Source organism: Oryctolagus cuniculus, chromosome 5 (assembly GCF_964237555.1).
Source record: "Oryctolagus cuniculus chromosome 5, mOryCun1.1, whole genome shotgun sequence".
NCBI lineage: Eukaryota > Metazoa > Chordata > Mammalia > Lagomorpha > Leporidae > Oryctolagus > Oryctolagus cuniculus.
Window position 1 is genome coordinate 127,241,740 of NC_091436.1, and position 14,587 is coordinate 127,256,326.

At 57.2% G+C, this 14,587-nt stretch overlaps 1 protein-coding gene across 1 annotated transcript; it reads left to right on the top strand.

Annotated features, from left to right (window-relative positions):
• The first annotated feature begins 475 nt into the window (after positions 1-475).
• On the top strand, positions 476-13,279 carry PRPH2 (peripherin 2). Its single transcript, XM_051840819.2, has 3 exons — positions 476-1,280; positions 9,845-10,091; positions 12,574-13,279. Exons 1-3 carry the CDS (start codon positions 700-702, stop codon positions 12,784-12,786), a joined length of 1,041 nt encoding a protein of 346 aa, XP_051696779.1. The 5' UTR covers positions 476-699; the 3' UTR covers positions 12,787-13,279.
• Positions 13,280-14,587: the final 1,308 nt, after the last annotated feature.

A 14,587-nucleotide genomic window follows, 5' to 3' on the forward strand; every position in this document is an offset into this window, starting at 1 on the left:
AAATAAAATAAATCTTAAAAAAAAAGGAGAAAGAAACCACCTGTTTCCTGTGTTGATTGTTGGTCTTTTGGTTGTGGGTTTGTGGGAGCCTAGAAATGTTTGCATGTTAATTCTTTATTTTGAGCATTGTGAATGTTTTCTGAGGATCTGTCATTTCTTTTTCAGCTTGGGAAGAAGCCAGGTCTTTTGTGTACTAGCAAGTTACAAACTTGGAGGGAGATTGGCCGGGGCGCGCCGGGGCCGTTTCTGAGCCAGCCGTCCCCACACAGCCCACCCCTGGCCCCCTGGCCCTTCCACTCCTGGTTCTCCCAGCTGAGCCCAGAGCGCTCTGGTCCAGCGTGGCCCTGGGGACTCCTTTTGGCCATATTCTGAGCTTGGCCCAGCTTTATCTAATGGGATGAACCGGGCTAAAGAGATTAGTGGGATGTCTTGGAGTTCCCACTTTTAATCCACGGCGTTCAGGCTGTCGCTTCTCGGCGGGGAAGGAAGCTGAAGGACCAGCCCCTGTGTGTGCCGTGACTCTGAGGACCCCGCTTCCGCCCCTGAGCTAACGGGGGTCCCGGGCTAGGGGGGCCCCGACATGGGCGACCCCCAGGGCGGCTGCATGCAGGGTGGCCCCACTGCACCCTCCCCAAGGGCCTGAGCACGCTGAGGTCGGGATCTGTGTTGCAGGAGGCTGCCCAGAGCGCATCGGCGAGCATGGCGCTGCTCAAAGTCACGTTCGACCAGAAGAAGCGGGTCAAGTTGGCCCAAGGGCTCTGGCTCATGAACTGGCTGTCGGTGCTGGCTGGCATCGTCCTCTTCAGCCTGGGGCTGTTCCTGAAGATCGAGCTGCGGAAGCGGAGCGAGGTGATGAACCACTCGGAGAGCCATTTCGTGCCCAACTCCTTGATCAGCATGGGGCTGCTGTCCTGCGTCTTTAACTCGCTGGCCGGCAAGATCTGCTACGACGCCCTGGATCCCGCCAAGTACGCCAAGTGGAAGCCCTGGCTGAAGCCATACCTGGCCGTCTGCGTACTCTTCAACGTGGCCCTCTTCCTCGTGGCCCTCTGTTGCTTCCTGCTGCGGGGCTCCCTGGAGAGCACCCTGGCGCAGGGACTCAAGAGCGGCATGAAGTACTACCGCGACACGGACACCCCCGGCCGCTGCTTCATGAAGAAGACCATCGACATGCTGCAGATCGAGTTCAAGTGCTGTGGCAACAACGGCTTCCGGGACTGGTTTGAGATTCAGTGGATCAGCAACCGCTACCTGGACTTTTCCTCCAAAGAAGTCAAAGAGTGAGTGGCCTGAGGGCTCCCCGGGGGACACCCTCTCCTGTCCCACTCCTTGCCCCTGTCCCGTGCTTCTCCCTCCCCGTTGAGGGCACCATTCATTTACTATTGCCCGTATTCTAACATCCCTGGCCCCTAAACACGGCCAGCTTCAGATGGGTCAACCTATTGTTGGGCTGGGGTGGCCGGAGTCCCCAGGATGGGAGTCCCCAGGGAGGAAGACCTAGCAGCCGTGTGTGCCTGTAGGTGGGAATGGGGGCATACACAGATCACATAAGACGACGACTTTATTCGGCAGCTCATCTCAGGCACGCAAAGTCAATGGGCTCGGTCCCAGAAGTCTCAGCTTCCCAGGCGGCTCTCTGGTTTTCCCACCTTCTTGCCTCTGCATATCTGACATGTCTGCTCTCAGGTGCAGTGGATAGAGTGGGGCCAGTCAGATCCGGGTGGTGGTTTGGGCTCTGTTGGTTCATTGGCGTGTGACCTTGAGCAGGTCACCGGGCACCCTGAGCCTTCGCTCACCGGTCTTTGAAATGAAGGCAACAGAACCGGTGATCTTGAAGGTCACCTCCTAGGGCCTGGCGCACGCCACGTGAAAGCAGATGTCTGAACCGTGTTCTTGGCGGGTATAGAAATAAAACCCTGTGGTGGGCTGCAGGGGGCGCCGGTGGCTCCCGAAAGTTAGTGGGGAAGAGCCCCTCCCAGGATGCCCACCCTCAGGGGGCTTGCCCTGAGCCAGCCGCTCTCTCTGTCCTACTGGCCCCTACCCTGGCTGAGGCCAGGGTGAGTGAGGCTGGCCATCATCGAACAAGAATGGACTTGACCTCCGGGCGCTGGGTACACCAGCGGCAGAACACGCTTCAAGCCCCAGGTGGTGGCTTAGCTGTCCCTCACCAGAGTGAAGGTCACTGCCTGGGGTTTTGTTTTCTTGTGGGTGGAGATTACTGCTCCAAATCCCGGGGAGCGGGGGGGCCGTGTTGTAAGCGCTGCCCTTGCTCTGTGGCTGGTTGGCGGGGATAGTGCACTGCGTGGTTTGCCTAAGTCACCCCGCAGGCTGCAAGGCCAGGGGATGAGCAGAATTGCTGGGGGTGGGAGAGGCTGACAGTGGAGCCCGCGTTCCCTAGCGGATGAGAAAGGGGTCTCCAGCTCTCCCCCTCCCCCCGTCATTTTCCTTGGTTGTTTTGGGCGCAGAGTCAGCCCCTGGAGAGATGAAGGCAAATCTCTCTGTAATCCAAATCCCTGTTTGTCCCAAGGGGAGAAGTTACCCAGGTTCCTCCACTCCCAGTGGCCTGCGGATCCAAATTTTTCAGGCAAACATGTAGCTCCATCAAAACCGCCTCAACGCCCCACTCCACCTGTGCGGTCAACCGCCCTGCACTGACCTGGACACGTCCCCCAGCGCCAGCCCCCGGAAGTACAGGGACAACGTGAGGGAAACAAGCAGCAAAGGAAGCTCCAGCCGGGTTCCCACCCCCAAGTAACCAATGGCGTGAATGTTCCCACGTTCCAACCGGGTCTTGCTAACTGGTCCACGGTGGAAACACGACTGAGTGTCCATTCTGTAATCTGAGAAGCTGCCCTGAATGCATGGACGTGCAGTGGATTTTTTTTAAAAGATTTATTTATTTTATTTGAAAGGCAGAGTTACAGAGAGGCAGAGGCAGAGAGAGAAAGAGAGACAGAGAGAGAAAGAGAGACAGAGAGAGAGGTCCTCCATTTGCTAGTTCACTCCCCAGATGGCCACAATGGCCGGAGCTGATCTAATCTGAAGCCAGAAGCCAGGAGCATCTTCTACTGCTCTCCCAGGCCACAGCAGAGAGCTGGATTGGAAGTGGAGCAGCCAGGACTCAAACCGGCGCCCATATGGGATGCCGGCACTGCAGGCGGTGGCTTTACCTGCTATGCCACTGTGCCGGCCCCCATGAATGTTTGTTTTTATTATAGGATTTCATTGTATTAGAAAGGTAGAGTCGGGGTGCGTGTGTGTAGGGGGGGAGAAATCTCCCATCTGCAGGTTCACACCTCAAAAAGCTGCAATGGCCAGTGCTGGGCCAGGTTAAAACCCAGAGCCAGGAGCTTCATCTGGGGCTCCCATGGCACGGTGTTACCCCTTTCGTGAGTAGCACCGGCGTGGGCCTTCTTGAGCCCTTTGCCTGCCTCTCTGTCTCTCTGTCTCTTGGCTCCTTTAGGCTACTTGCCCTGGAAGAAAACGCATCTGTTGGCTTTCCCCAAAGCCAGCCTGAAGGCACAGCTCTAGAACTGAAATGCGTTTTTCCTTACAGCACAGCAATGTCATGGTCTGCGCTTCTGAGGGCACGGCCCGAGACGGGCACCTTGGCAGGCACAGGATCAAGTCATTTCTCCAAGAACTAAAAAAATTTTTTTTAATTAATTAATTTTATGTATTTGAAACATAAAGGCAGACAGAAATGTTCCAGCCATCTGTTTATTCCCCGAATGCCCACAGTAGCCGGGGCAGGGTCTCCTGTGTAGAAAGCATGGACTCCAGTGTTTGAGCCGTCCTCTGCTGCCTCCCAGGCCCTGCCTCAGCAGGAGCTGAGGAGTCAGGAGCTGGTGCTGGTCGCGGGACCCAGTTACTGCACCGTGGGACGCAAGCATCCCAGGCGGCATCAGTTGCCACACTGAATGCCCGACCCTGGACTTTTAAATGAATGACCGGTGGCTGTGCCTGGCAGTGGAGCGAGAAAGCTTCTCCGAGCTGGGTTTGCTGAGGCCCAGGGCTTCAGCAGCAGGAAACACGGAGGAGTGAGGAGGGCACTGACACGGCTTTACGTTCACAGCCTGAGGGCTTCCTGGGGGAGGATGAGGTTTGGGTGACAGAGTTGGCTCCCCAAGCGCCCCCCTGGAGAACGGCGAGCCTTTTCCTGGGGTCCCAGGCACCAGGAAGCGGTAAGGCCGGGACTTCCCGGGCAGCATTCCCAGGGCTGGCACTGTGATGGCAGACACAGGGTCCAGGGCGAGGGTGGGGGAGGGCTGTCACCCACCAAGGTCTTCTTTTCAAAGAAAGTCTTTTTTTCCTTTTTCTACCAAATTCAGAGGATTCACCCCAGCCCACAAAAAGGCTGGGGTGAGCCCCATTCTCTTCTCTGAGCCTGGAGGTGAGCCCAGGAGCCCTGAGCTGGTCAGAGGGTGGCCAGTCTGGAGGAAGTGCAGATGGAGCCTGGAGGGAGGCTGGCCCTCTTGAGGGGGCACTCTGTGGGAGGCGCTCCCGGCTGGGCCAACTGGAGCGGAGGTCCTGGCCCTGTGACACCCCCCAACCTAGGCCTGACTGTGGTGGTGGTGGGGTCTGCACACCCAGAGCCTCCCCAGAACTGCGGGAGGAGCTCCCGGCCTCAGCGAGTCTAATATCACATAGTGCTGGCGGGGACACTTTAAAAAAAAAGATTTATTTTATTTTTTAAAGGAAGAATTGTATATGGGGAAGAGAGAGAGGAAGAGAGAGAGAGAGGGAGAGACATACACATTCCATCCATTGGTTCACCCCTCAAATGACTGCAACAGCCAGGGCTGGGCCAGGCTGAAGCCAGGAGCTAGGAGCTTCATCTGGGTCTCCCACATGAGTGGCAGGGGCCCAAGCACTTGGGCCATCTGCTGCTGCTTTCCCAGGTGCATTAGCAGGGAGCTGGATTGAAGTGGAGCAGCAGGACTGGAACCTGTGCCCAACGGGGACGCCAGCGCTGCAGGTGGCGGCTTTCCCCACTACACACAGCGCGGGCCCTGACACAAGGAGTGTTACATTCAAGTCCAGCTCTTTCCACCCCACGCCACCGCTTCCCGCCAGGCTGCCGTCCATCTTGCACAGACTGGGGTTAAATGGATGTTTGCTGACTGAGTGCAGGGCTGCTCTGGGGAGAGGGGCATCTCGGCCTTCTCGCTCGTCTTCCTTCCTTCCTTTCTGTCTCCTTATTCTCCACTTCCTCCCCCAGGGGGGCCTGGAAGGGGCGGGCAGAAATGAGGTCGGCTCAAAAATCACCTCTGGATTGAGATGGGATCCCAGGGCCCAGGTCATCACAAGGAGACCCCAGAGAAACCGGAAACAGCACCCCAGGCTCCCTGCGGCCACCCCTGTGCTTTAACCTCCTGCATCTCCCTCTGCTGCCTGACGGCCCTGGGTGAGCCAGGAAGAGAGGGACGAGCTCTGTGTTACCCTTGGGGGAGGCCTCAGAGGGAGGAGCCAGGGCTCAGAAGTCCAAGTTTAACACTCAGTGAGCCACCGGGGATACACATGTGTGGCCCTCAACCAGTGCCTTTGTAACCTTATTTTACTGCATTTCCAACATTCTTGAGTAGAGAGAAGATGATAATGGACTCCTGCATAACCACCAGCTAGTGAGATCAGCCTCTTTTCTCGTTTGAGCCTCTCCAAACACACACATTTACTACTCCGAGTATCTATTTTTTTAAGATTTATTTTTTATTTATTTGGAAGGCAGAGTTATAGAGAGAGGAGAGAGAGGAGAGAGAGAGAGAGAGAGAGAGAGAGAGAAGAGCATTGTTGAGAACCACCTGCTGGTTCACTCCCCAGATGGCTACAATGGCCAGCGCTGGGCCAGGCTGAAGCCAGGAGCCAGGAACCCTATCCAGGCCTCCTACCTGAGTGCAGGGGCCCAAGCACTTGGGCCATCCTCCGCTGCTTTCCCAGGCGCATTAGCAGGCAGCTGGATCGGAGATGGGGCAGCTAGGTCTCGAACTGGTGCCCATATGGGATGCCAGTGTTGCAGGCAGTGGCATAACCTGCTGCGCCACAGTGCTGGCCCCACGCTCTGAGCATCTTACAGGAAATCCCAGACAGCTTCCCTGTCACCTGTGAACACCTGAGACGGCATCTCCAACAGACCAGGAAGCTTTGCTTTTGCCTTTTTGTTTGCAACATAAGTGTAAGAACCATGACACCAGCGAAGCTCTCCGCAATATCATCACATACCTAGTTTGTGTTCAATGTCTCTGTCCCAAAATCTTTGACAGGCGGCTTGTTCAAACAGGGATCCAAACCAAGCGCAGGCTTTGTATGGGCTTGTTCTGCCCCCTGTGTCCTTTCTACAGCTGACAGTGACCTTTCTCCTGTCTCGTGTGTGTTGGAGAGACCGTGCCATTGACCTGGAAGAACTGCTCACGTCTGGGGTCATTGCACCTGCTCTGTCCTCTGGGTTTCCCCAGCAGCCGGTGGTGGCTTCAGGCTCAGTTTAGGGAGCAGCGCCCTCTTGGCCTCATCCTGCACCCCTGGGAGGGACATGAGGCCTCCCGCCAGCTCCTGAGGTCCCTTTAATGTTCCCCCTGCTTTCAGGACAAGTAGGGCTGAGGGCCCTGGGGTGAGAGGCAGAGCGAGAGGGAGTGCAGCGGTCTTGACACCAACCGCAGTCACAGTCAGGACAGCCTGGCTTGGGGTCCCCGCCCCCCAGTCTGAGGGGAAGCTGGCCGCACACCTCCGCCCCTCAGCACCCTCTCCAGGCACCCACAGAGAACAGGGCCCTGTTTGCTCTTCCTGAACAAGCTGTGAACGCCTTGGGGAGGCAGACCTTGGCCAGGCTGGGGCTTCGCCCGTCAGAGTCCTGCAGGACAAGGCTGTGTCTCCTTCCCACCTCGGACTGGGCACTCCCTCAGGGCGGGGCCCAGGCTGGCATAGGGCGAGGCAGCCAAGCACAGTAGAAGTGGGGCTTCCCTGGGCCCCAGCCTGGGACCCTTGGGCTCTCCCCTTTGGAACCAACCTCGTCTTGTTTACCCAGTGCCTGCCCTCCTTCCGACCACAGATTAAGGCCCCTGCCGGCCTCCTAAGCCAGGCCGAGGCGAGCTCCTTAGGCTGCGAGCTGAGCTGGCTATTTATATCCGAGGGCATTTCCCGGGGCTTGTTGGGCTCTTGACTGGGCCACTACCCCAGCCAAGCCAGGCAGCGCCCTGAGCAAATCTGGAGAAACAAACACAAATCAATAAGGAGAGCCTTAGGGAGACGGTGGGGGTGGGGCGGGGGGCAGCAGGGCTGTGACTGACAGCTCACACACACAGCCTGAGAGACCGGAGACCTGAATTCTGCCCCCAGCCTTACCTGTTCATCGTGCCGCTGGGAACGGCTCAGGTGGGCTCTGTGCGGGGGCCGGGCTCCGGTGCCAGCCTGCAGGGAAGAAGCACCCCGACACTGAGGGGTGTGTGTCCGGGTGGCATGGAGAGAGCATTTCACTTATGCCGGCACAAGAGGGGAGCCCCAGGCTGAAGGCCCCTCGGACAGGCTCCCACCCAGTCTTCCCACCCCGCCCCCTGCACAGGCTGGGTGCTGAGCAGGGCGAGGTTCTGCCATGACCGTGACCGTGACAGACGAGCAGTTCCCAGCTGCTGCCCTGAGCCAGGGAGAGCCGTGCCGCCAACTCACAAGTGACTGCTCCCCGCTCCCCTCCCCCACAGCGCACTGCTCGCTGGGCTGTTCTCAGCCACTCTGCCTGGGAGGCAGCCTGCACCTGCTACCTCCCGGGCACTCTCCTGCGAGCCTTGTGTTCAACCTTGTTTCACAGTAAGGAAAGCTGAGGCAGGGAGAGCCAGGATAGCAAACCCAGGCAGTTCTGCTCTTAGCATCACCCTGTTCTCCTGGCAGCAGGTCCTGCCCCAAGAGGGCAGGGCATATGGAGGTACAGTGGCCATAATCCCCCATGTGTGGCCTCCCTTGGTCTTTTTTTTTTTTGAAAGGTAGTATTAGACAGTGAGAGGGAGAGACAGAGAGAAAGGTCTTCCATCTGCTGATTCACTCCCCAAATGGCTGCAACGGCTGGAGCTGTGCTGATTCAAAGCCAGGAGCCAGGAGCTTCTTCCCAGTCTCCCATGTGGGTGCAGGGGCCCAATCACTTGGGGTATTGTCTACTGCTTTCCCAGGCCATAGCAGAGAGCTGGATCGGAAGAGGAGCAGCCGGAACTAGAACCAGCAGCACCCATATGGGATGCTGGCGCAGCAGGTAGAGGATTAACCTAGTGCAACATGATGCCAGCCCCTCCCCTAGGTCTTAATCCCAACAGAGTTCATAGAAAAGGAAGGCTAAATGGCATAGAAAAAGGGAAACCAAGCACTCCCAAGCCACTCCTTTTCATCTGTCAAGTTGGCAAAGAGCAGTAGGACCTGTAGGGGTGTGGCTGTGGGGGCGGGCTCTCTTTCCCCAGCTGGTCAGGGTGTGACTGGCCAACTCCCCAGGGGAGGGGTCTGGCCAGCTCCCAGAGATGCCTCTCCTGGGGCTTTACCCTCTACATAGATTTGGCAACCAGCAGGAGGACCCGTGTCCATGTTGGTATGAACAGAAGATGTCAGAAACCCAAATGCCCATCAGTAGGGGACTGGGCAGATCCCATAGGAACCCATGGGCCATGCACACAGGGAGAACCCCCGGCCATCCCCACTGGCGGATATGAACCAATCTCCCAGATGTTGCTAAGGTTCAAGGCAGCTACTATTTGGGTTTGAAGAGCTCTCAGGAAAAGCCACACTTGCAGCGTCTGTGTTTGCTCACCCACGCCTGAAGCTTCCTTGATTGACAGGTGGAGCTGGCCACAGGGAGGTGACCCAGAGGCTGAGCGACAAGAAGGTGTGGAGGCTGAGTTTGTGTTAAGGAGATTTTTTATTTAGAAGCTAAACTTGGACATATGGTTTAGAGTATCATTATCATTTCAGTGCACATCCTTGAAAAGAATTTCTGTTTTAAACAGTTACATGCTTTGTGTTCTTGGATCGTAAAAGTCTGCTATCATGTGACACGTTGCTCATGGGTAGCCTTTCCACTCAGGGCAACAGTGCATGGTCAAGTGCATAAGTCTTCTTAAGTGTGCATGTGGCTTGGTGAATTCTGACACACCAGGACCCCTGGCGAACCACGCCCAGGTCGGGTGCAAGGTGCCCAACCTGCAAGAGAGGAAGGGGTGACCTCCCACTCTAAAGACCCTTTTGATTTCTAAACCCCATGTGCATGTGTGGTGTGCTCTGAACAATACATCCGCAGATGCAGACACGCAAAGCTGGGAGCCCTGCCCGTCAGCCCGGTGGGCCAGGTGAGCCGCCATGTCCTCCAGGTGAGTAAGGAGCTCCCACCTGGCTGCGGTGGAGTTTGTCCAAGGCAAGGGCATGCCTGCCTCGAGTCTCCATCTCCTGCCTCTGCACAGGCCCAGAGGCTGATCAGGCCTTCTGGAAACATCCGGCTGGAGGGGGCTCTGCTGACTTGTGCAGGGGGAAAGAGTTGGCGAAGGAGTTGGCAGCTCATGTCTAGTAGCCCCAAATGCTGGCCAGACCTCGTCCCTGGCCACCGCCTGGCCTGCTGCTCTTCCTGTCAGTGCAAACCGGGGCCAGGCGATGCACAGAGCGCTTGGGTGAACTCCTGGATTCCTTAGTTACTTGCTCTGCCTGCTGGAAAACAGGCAGGGCCACAGGCTGTGTGTTCTCTGCTCCATCTCCCGTGCCTAGACCAGTGGCTGCACACAGCAGGCGCACAGGAAGCAGTTGAGGAGGGAGGGAGAGAGGGAACGAAGGTGCAAGGTTTCCGGAGGCAGGGGTGAGGGCTGCCTCCAGCTGCCTGTTTCCCCTCCAGCCGCATTAAGAGCAACGTGGACGGGCGCTACCTGGTGGACGGGGTCCCCTTCAGCTGCTGCAACCCCAACTCTCCCCGGCCCTGCATCCAGTACCAGCTCACCAACAACTCGGCGCACTACAGCTACGACCACCAGACAGAGGAGCTCAACCTGTGGGTGCGCGGCTGCCGGGACGCCCTGCTCAGCTACTACAGCAGCCTCATGAACTCCATGGGTGTCGTCACGCTGTTTGTCTGGCTCTTTGAGGTAGGCCCTGTGCCAGCCCCCGGCTGGTGGGGAGGGTTTAACGGGAGACCCCTCTCTCCTGGGAACCGGACATCCGGGACATCTGCCTGGCTGTGGATCAGAGCAGCCTGGGCTGGAATCCCAGGTGCCGCTACTTTGCTTCCTTCCTTCCTGCCACATTTAATGAAACTCGGTAAGCAGGTGAAATTCACAGAACACACAATTACCATTTCAAAGTGAACCAGTTAGTGGCGTCTGGAACATTCACACAGTCCTGCAACCATCAGCCCATCTGGTTCCAAAATGTTTCCGTCACCCCCAAGGAAAGCCTCACACCCTCTGAGCAGGTGCCCCTCACGCCCCCAGGCTGAGTGCTGCCTCTGTGGGTCAGGCTCATTTCTGATCCTTGGTATAACCAGATCCGTGGGATCTGGAACCTTCTGTCTTCAGCTTCTTCCACTTAGCAGGTTCGGAGGCCCTGCCTGTGCCTCCACTTTTTGATTCTGAGGTTCTGGAAAGCAACTTCACCTCTCTGCTATATGGAGACAACAGTTAGTTTCGGGGACCCGTGGGGGGCAGTTTGTACAATATATCCATCGGGGGTGTTTGGATTTGTGCTGCTCCACAGGGGCGGGGGCAGTGACCACTCACCTGTGGTCCAATTCCTTCTCATCTCCTCTGTAAGGGGGATTCCTCTCTGTGGGGTCCATGCCCTGAGAGGAGAGAGGCGCTGTTCTTGGTGCTGAACGAGAGCACGCGCAGGGCTTCGGTGGGTCAAGGTGGCACAGGAGGTGACTTGGGGCCTACTGTAAGCTACTCTGACAACAGAAAAGCCAGACCCTCATAACACTTCCGCACAAAGCCAGATCGGGGCACGGGAGCCTTTCCCGTTAGAAACCTTGCTCGGCAGGGTTGCCGTGGTCGCTGCTGGAATTCACGCGGTGTGCGAGCCCCCGCTGGGCCACACCCCGTCTGATCCAGCACGTGAACCGCGAGGCACCGCTTTACTGTTCGGGCAGACACGGCCGACTGCTGACCCCTCGAGGCTGTCTCAGGAGCGAGGGGATGGGAGGAGGAGAGACGCTTGCTGCAAGGAGTTGCGTCCCCTGAGACCCACGAGAAACCTGGAAGGATAAGAGCAGTCAGCGGGAAAATGGCGCCGCCCTGGCTGCCTCGCTGTTCCCCCGCCTTTACAGGAATCCACCGACTGCTTAAGCCGAGGATCAGCTCTCTGGGAACGGGGATTTGAATGCTCTCGACTTGTTCTCAAGGCCTCTGGTGGGCAGAGGGTGACGGGCACAAGGGTGACCGAGCTAATGACAGGATTCTGACCTCAGCCCTGGCTGCCCGGGCCTCACAATCCAGTGAGGAGATGATGTACCTCCAGCCAAAGGGGGGCGCTGCTACCCACTGCAAAATTCATACAGCAATGAGTCTCATTTTCGAAAGCAGGAAGGGGTCACAGTGGATGCACTCACACCAAGAGGACTTCCTGGAGGAGAGGACCCTTTCCTCTGTAAACAACTTTTATTAAACTTCCAATTGCCAATCATCAAAATAATGCCAACAGTTACCATCATCAGGCACAGCTGTACTTATACACTGTAGGATTGCCATTGAAGAGATATTCACCCACCACTTGATGGCACTGTTATAGGAGCTGGGACACTCCAGGAGGGTGTCTCTGGGGGTGGCCTAGTCTTCCCTCTCATAGAGTTTACCATGCTATCCAAGCAGAAGAGAGCCAACAATTGGCTAATGGAATACGTGACAATACTTAGCACGCTATGTCCAATGACAGCTGAAGTTTGCCCGTGCTGTGCGCTGCACACCTGCAGAGGCACCCCAGTGTCTGCACGAGGCAGGCACCTCTCCGTCTGAAGATCTGCAAACCACATGCCTAAACTGAGGCTGTGCAGGCCCGGGACTGGCTGTAGGCCAGGGCTGGGGTTGGAACCCAGGCATTCTGGCGCTGGAAGTGTAGTGAGCAAAGCCCCAGGCTCCACTGCTAGCACCATTCATCCCCGTCCCGGGCAGGTGTGCAGAACTCTCTAATCCCATCCAGCACAGCTCCTGAACGTCTAGTGTGTGTCCACCAGTGAGGGAGGGATGGGGCGGGGCGGGGCGGGGGAGAATGTGGGGGGAGCAGGGGACCAGAGAAGACCAGGAGGGACTGAGAATAGCAGGGTTGAAGGTGAACTAACAGGTCCATCTGAGCAACAATAGTCTTGGCAGAAGGCACAGCAAATGGTAGAGATGTAGATGGAAGGATGAGGTGGGGGCACGCCCACAGAAGCCCAGGGCGGCTGCAGGGGGAGCAGGGAAGGGCCTGAGGTGAGGCTGGGGTGGGGCGGGGTGGGTGGGCCTAGGTCTTCACCTTCACCTGACTGTGCCCTCCTCCAGTCAACCGTCCCAGGGAGGAAGAGGCTGGTAGCGTCCAGTTTCCCGGAAGGTCAGCCGCCAGCTACTTCTCCCAGATTTCTAAGTCTCCTCTCGCCCACAGGTGACCATCACAGTTGGGCTACGCTACCTGCACACAGCACTGGAAGGCGTGTCCAGCATGGAGGAGGCCGAAGGCGAGAGCGAGGGCTGGCTATTGGAGAAGAGCGTGCCCGAGACCTGGAAGGCCTTCCTGGAGAGCTTGAAAAAGCTGGGCAAGGGCAACCAGGTGGAGGCCGGGGGTGCAGACGCGGGCCAGGCCCCAGAGGCGGGCTGATGGCCCCGGGCCCCCCCCTCCTGAACTCTGTGTAGCGGACTCCAGGAAACGCGGACCTCCCCCTTTGCCCAACTGTGGAAGTCCGACCTGCCCACGCAGGCTGCCCTCCTACACTGTGCTCGGTGGTGGGTTTAAAGAGTAGGGTCCCTGAAATGTTTGTTGAATGCCTGACTCCAGAGGTGGGTGAGCCAGCCCCTCCCGCCCACGCTCTGGGTCGTGCAGCTTCCAGGTGGATCTGGGGTGCTGAGCAAGGGTGAGCCCAGGACCTGCGTCTCAGCTCCTGAATTCAGTTCCACCCGAGACTACTGGCTCCTCCCCAAGGCTGCCCTCCTTAGTGCTTACCTAAGTTGCTTCTTTCCGCTTTGTTCTATATCCCAAGCGTCACCAGGGAATTAGAAAAAGGTAATGGCCGTGCTGATTTTTCTTTTTGCCCTGTTTAATGCCAAGATGGACAGGCCGGCCGTTCTGCTTGCTGTGTCACAAGGTGGGGGCAGTTAAACTTTCCTAAGGATAATGGACTCTTCCAAAACACTGCAGACTCCGCACAGGAATTCTCTAATAGTAGAGCAAGAGAATTTCTGGGCAGGAGATCATGTCCCTGGCACCCCCCCCCCCAAAAAAAAAAAAAGTTGTGTCATGTTCGCATGCTCTCGGTCACCGAGCAAGCCCAGAGTGAGCCTTGGCGCCCGTCTGGGGAAGCCCCATGTAGGACACTGCTGTGCTGGGATGAGGAGCAGTGATCCAACAAGAGTCTAACCTCTGGGGACCCCTCGCCGACAACACTCTCTTCAGTGGAGGGCAAGGGGTCCTCAGGGCCTCAGGGAGTAAGTTCCCACCCCACCCCCACCCCAGAGACCCACCCTGCAAAGCGCTGTTCCCGGGGTGTGTCTGCATCAGATTTGTGGCCAGCCCATCTTCCTGAGAAGTTCCATCTCCTTTAGGAGGGAGAAAAAGGAAGCTTTCAGGGGCAGACAGACTGGTTTCACTGGCATCCCAGGCCCCTGCTGGTCAGACTGGCTCCTTCCTGCCTGGCTGGAGGCCGAATACAGGGGCAGCCCTACCTCCCCTCGGCCCTGACTGACTCTGGGTTTACTGCTGTCCTAAGAATTTCAGTATAGAGAAAATAAGGCTTTTGGTGCTGCCTAGGGGACATTCCCGGCTCTAATTCTCCCAGAAGGACATTTGGACACCCATCGGACTCTCGTCCCAGGTAGAAAGAGACATCTGAGTGTCCTTGAGACGAAGGAATGACCCGGATGGGAAATGCTGAGTCAGCCATCTCTGACTCCTCCCCCGCCGCTCTCGGGAGCTCTGAGAACTATGGTGGAAGAGCTGCCCTAGGCCCACGTGTGTAACTGTGCCCCAACAGCTGTATGGCAGATATTAAACATTACACTGCACGAAAAACCACTTTGTTATATTATTAGCAGCCCATTCAAAAGCGTCCATCACGCGCTCCCCAACTCCAGCTCGTGTTGTTGAACAGGAAACTGGCCCTCCGGGAAGCAGCGTCTACCACCACTGCTCTGGTGCCCGAGCCTGGCCCCAGTACGGTGCCTGGCGGGGCCCAGCAAGACACTGCTATCAGGTTTCTTCCTTTCCCAGGACTTGTGTACATTTGTGTCGCCAAGGGCTCGGCCAGTTGTTCAAGTTCTGTGGGCTTTGCCCTGCAGCATGGTGGGTGGGAGGCAAAGACAGGCCCTTGGACTTTCTTAGGAACACTCAGTGAAGAAATCGGTGACAACAACTTCTCCACATTTAGGAAGCCGGGTGTCCTGGAATTTATGGCCTCAGCTCAAGA

Bases quoted from the DNA above. Each gene is read 5' to 3' on its own strand.
- PRPH2 (XM_051840819.2), top strand. From the start codon at position 700: ATGGCGCTGCTCAAAGTCACGTTCGACCAGAAGAAGCGGGTCAAGTTG. The intron at 1,281-9,844 runs GTGAGTGGCCTG...TTTCCCCTCCAG, and splicing joins TCCTCCAAAGAAGTCAAAGA to CCGCATTAAGAGCAACGTGG. The intron at 10,092-12,573 runs GTAGGCCCTGTG...TCTCGCCCACAG, and splicing joins TGTTTGTCTGGCTCTTTGAG to GTGACCATCACAGTTGGGCT.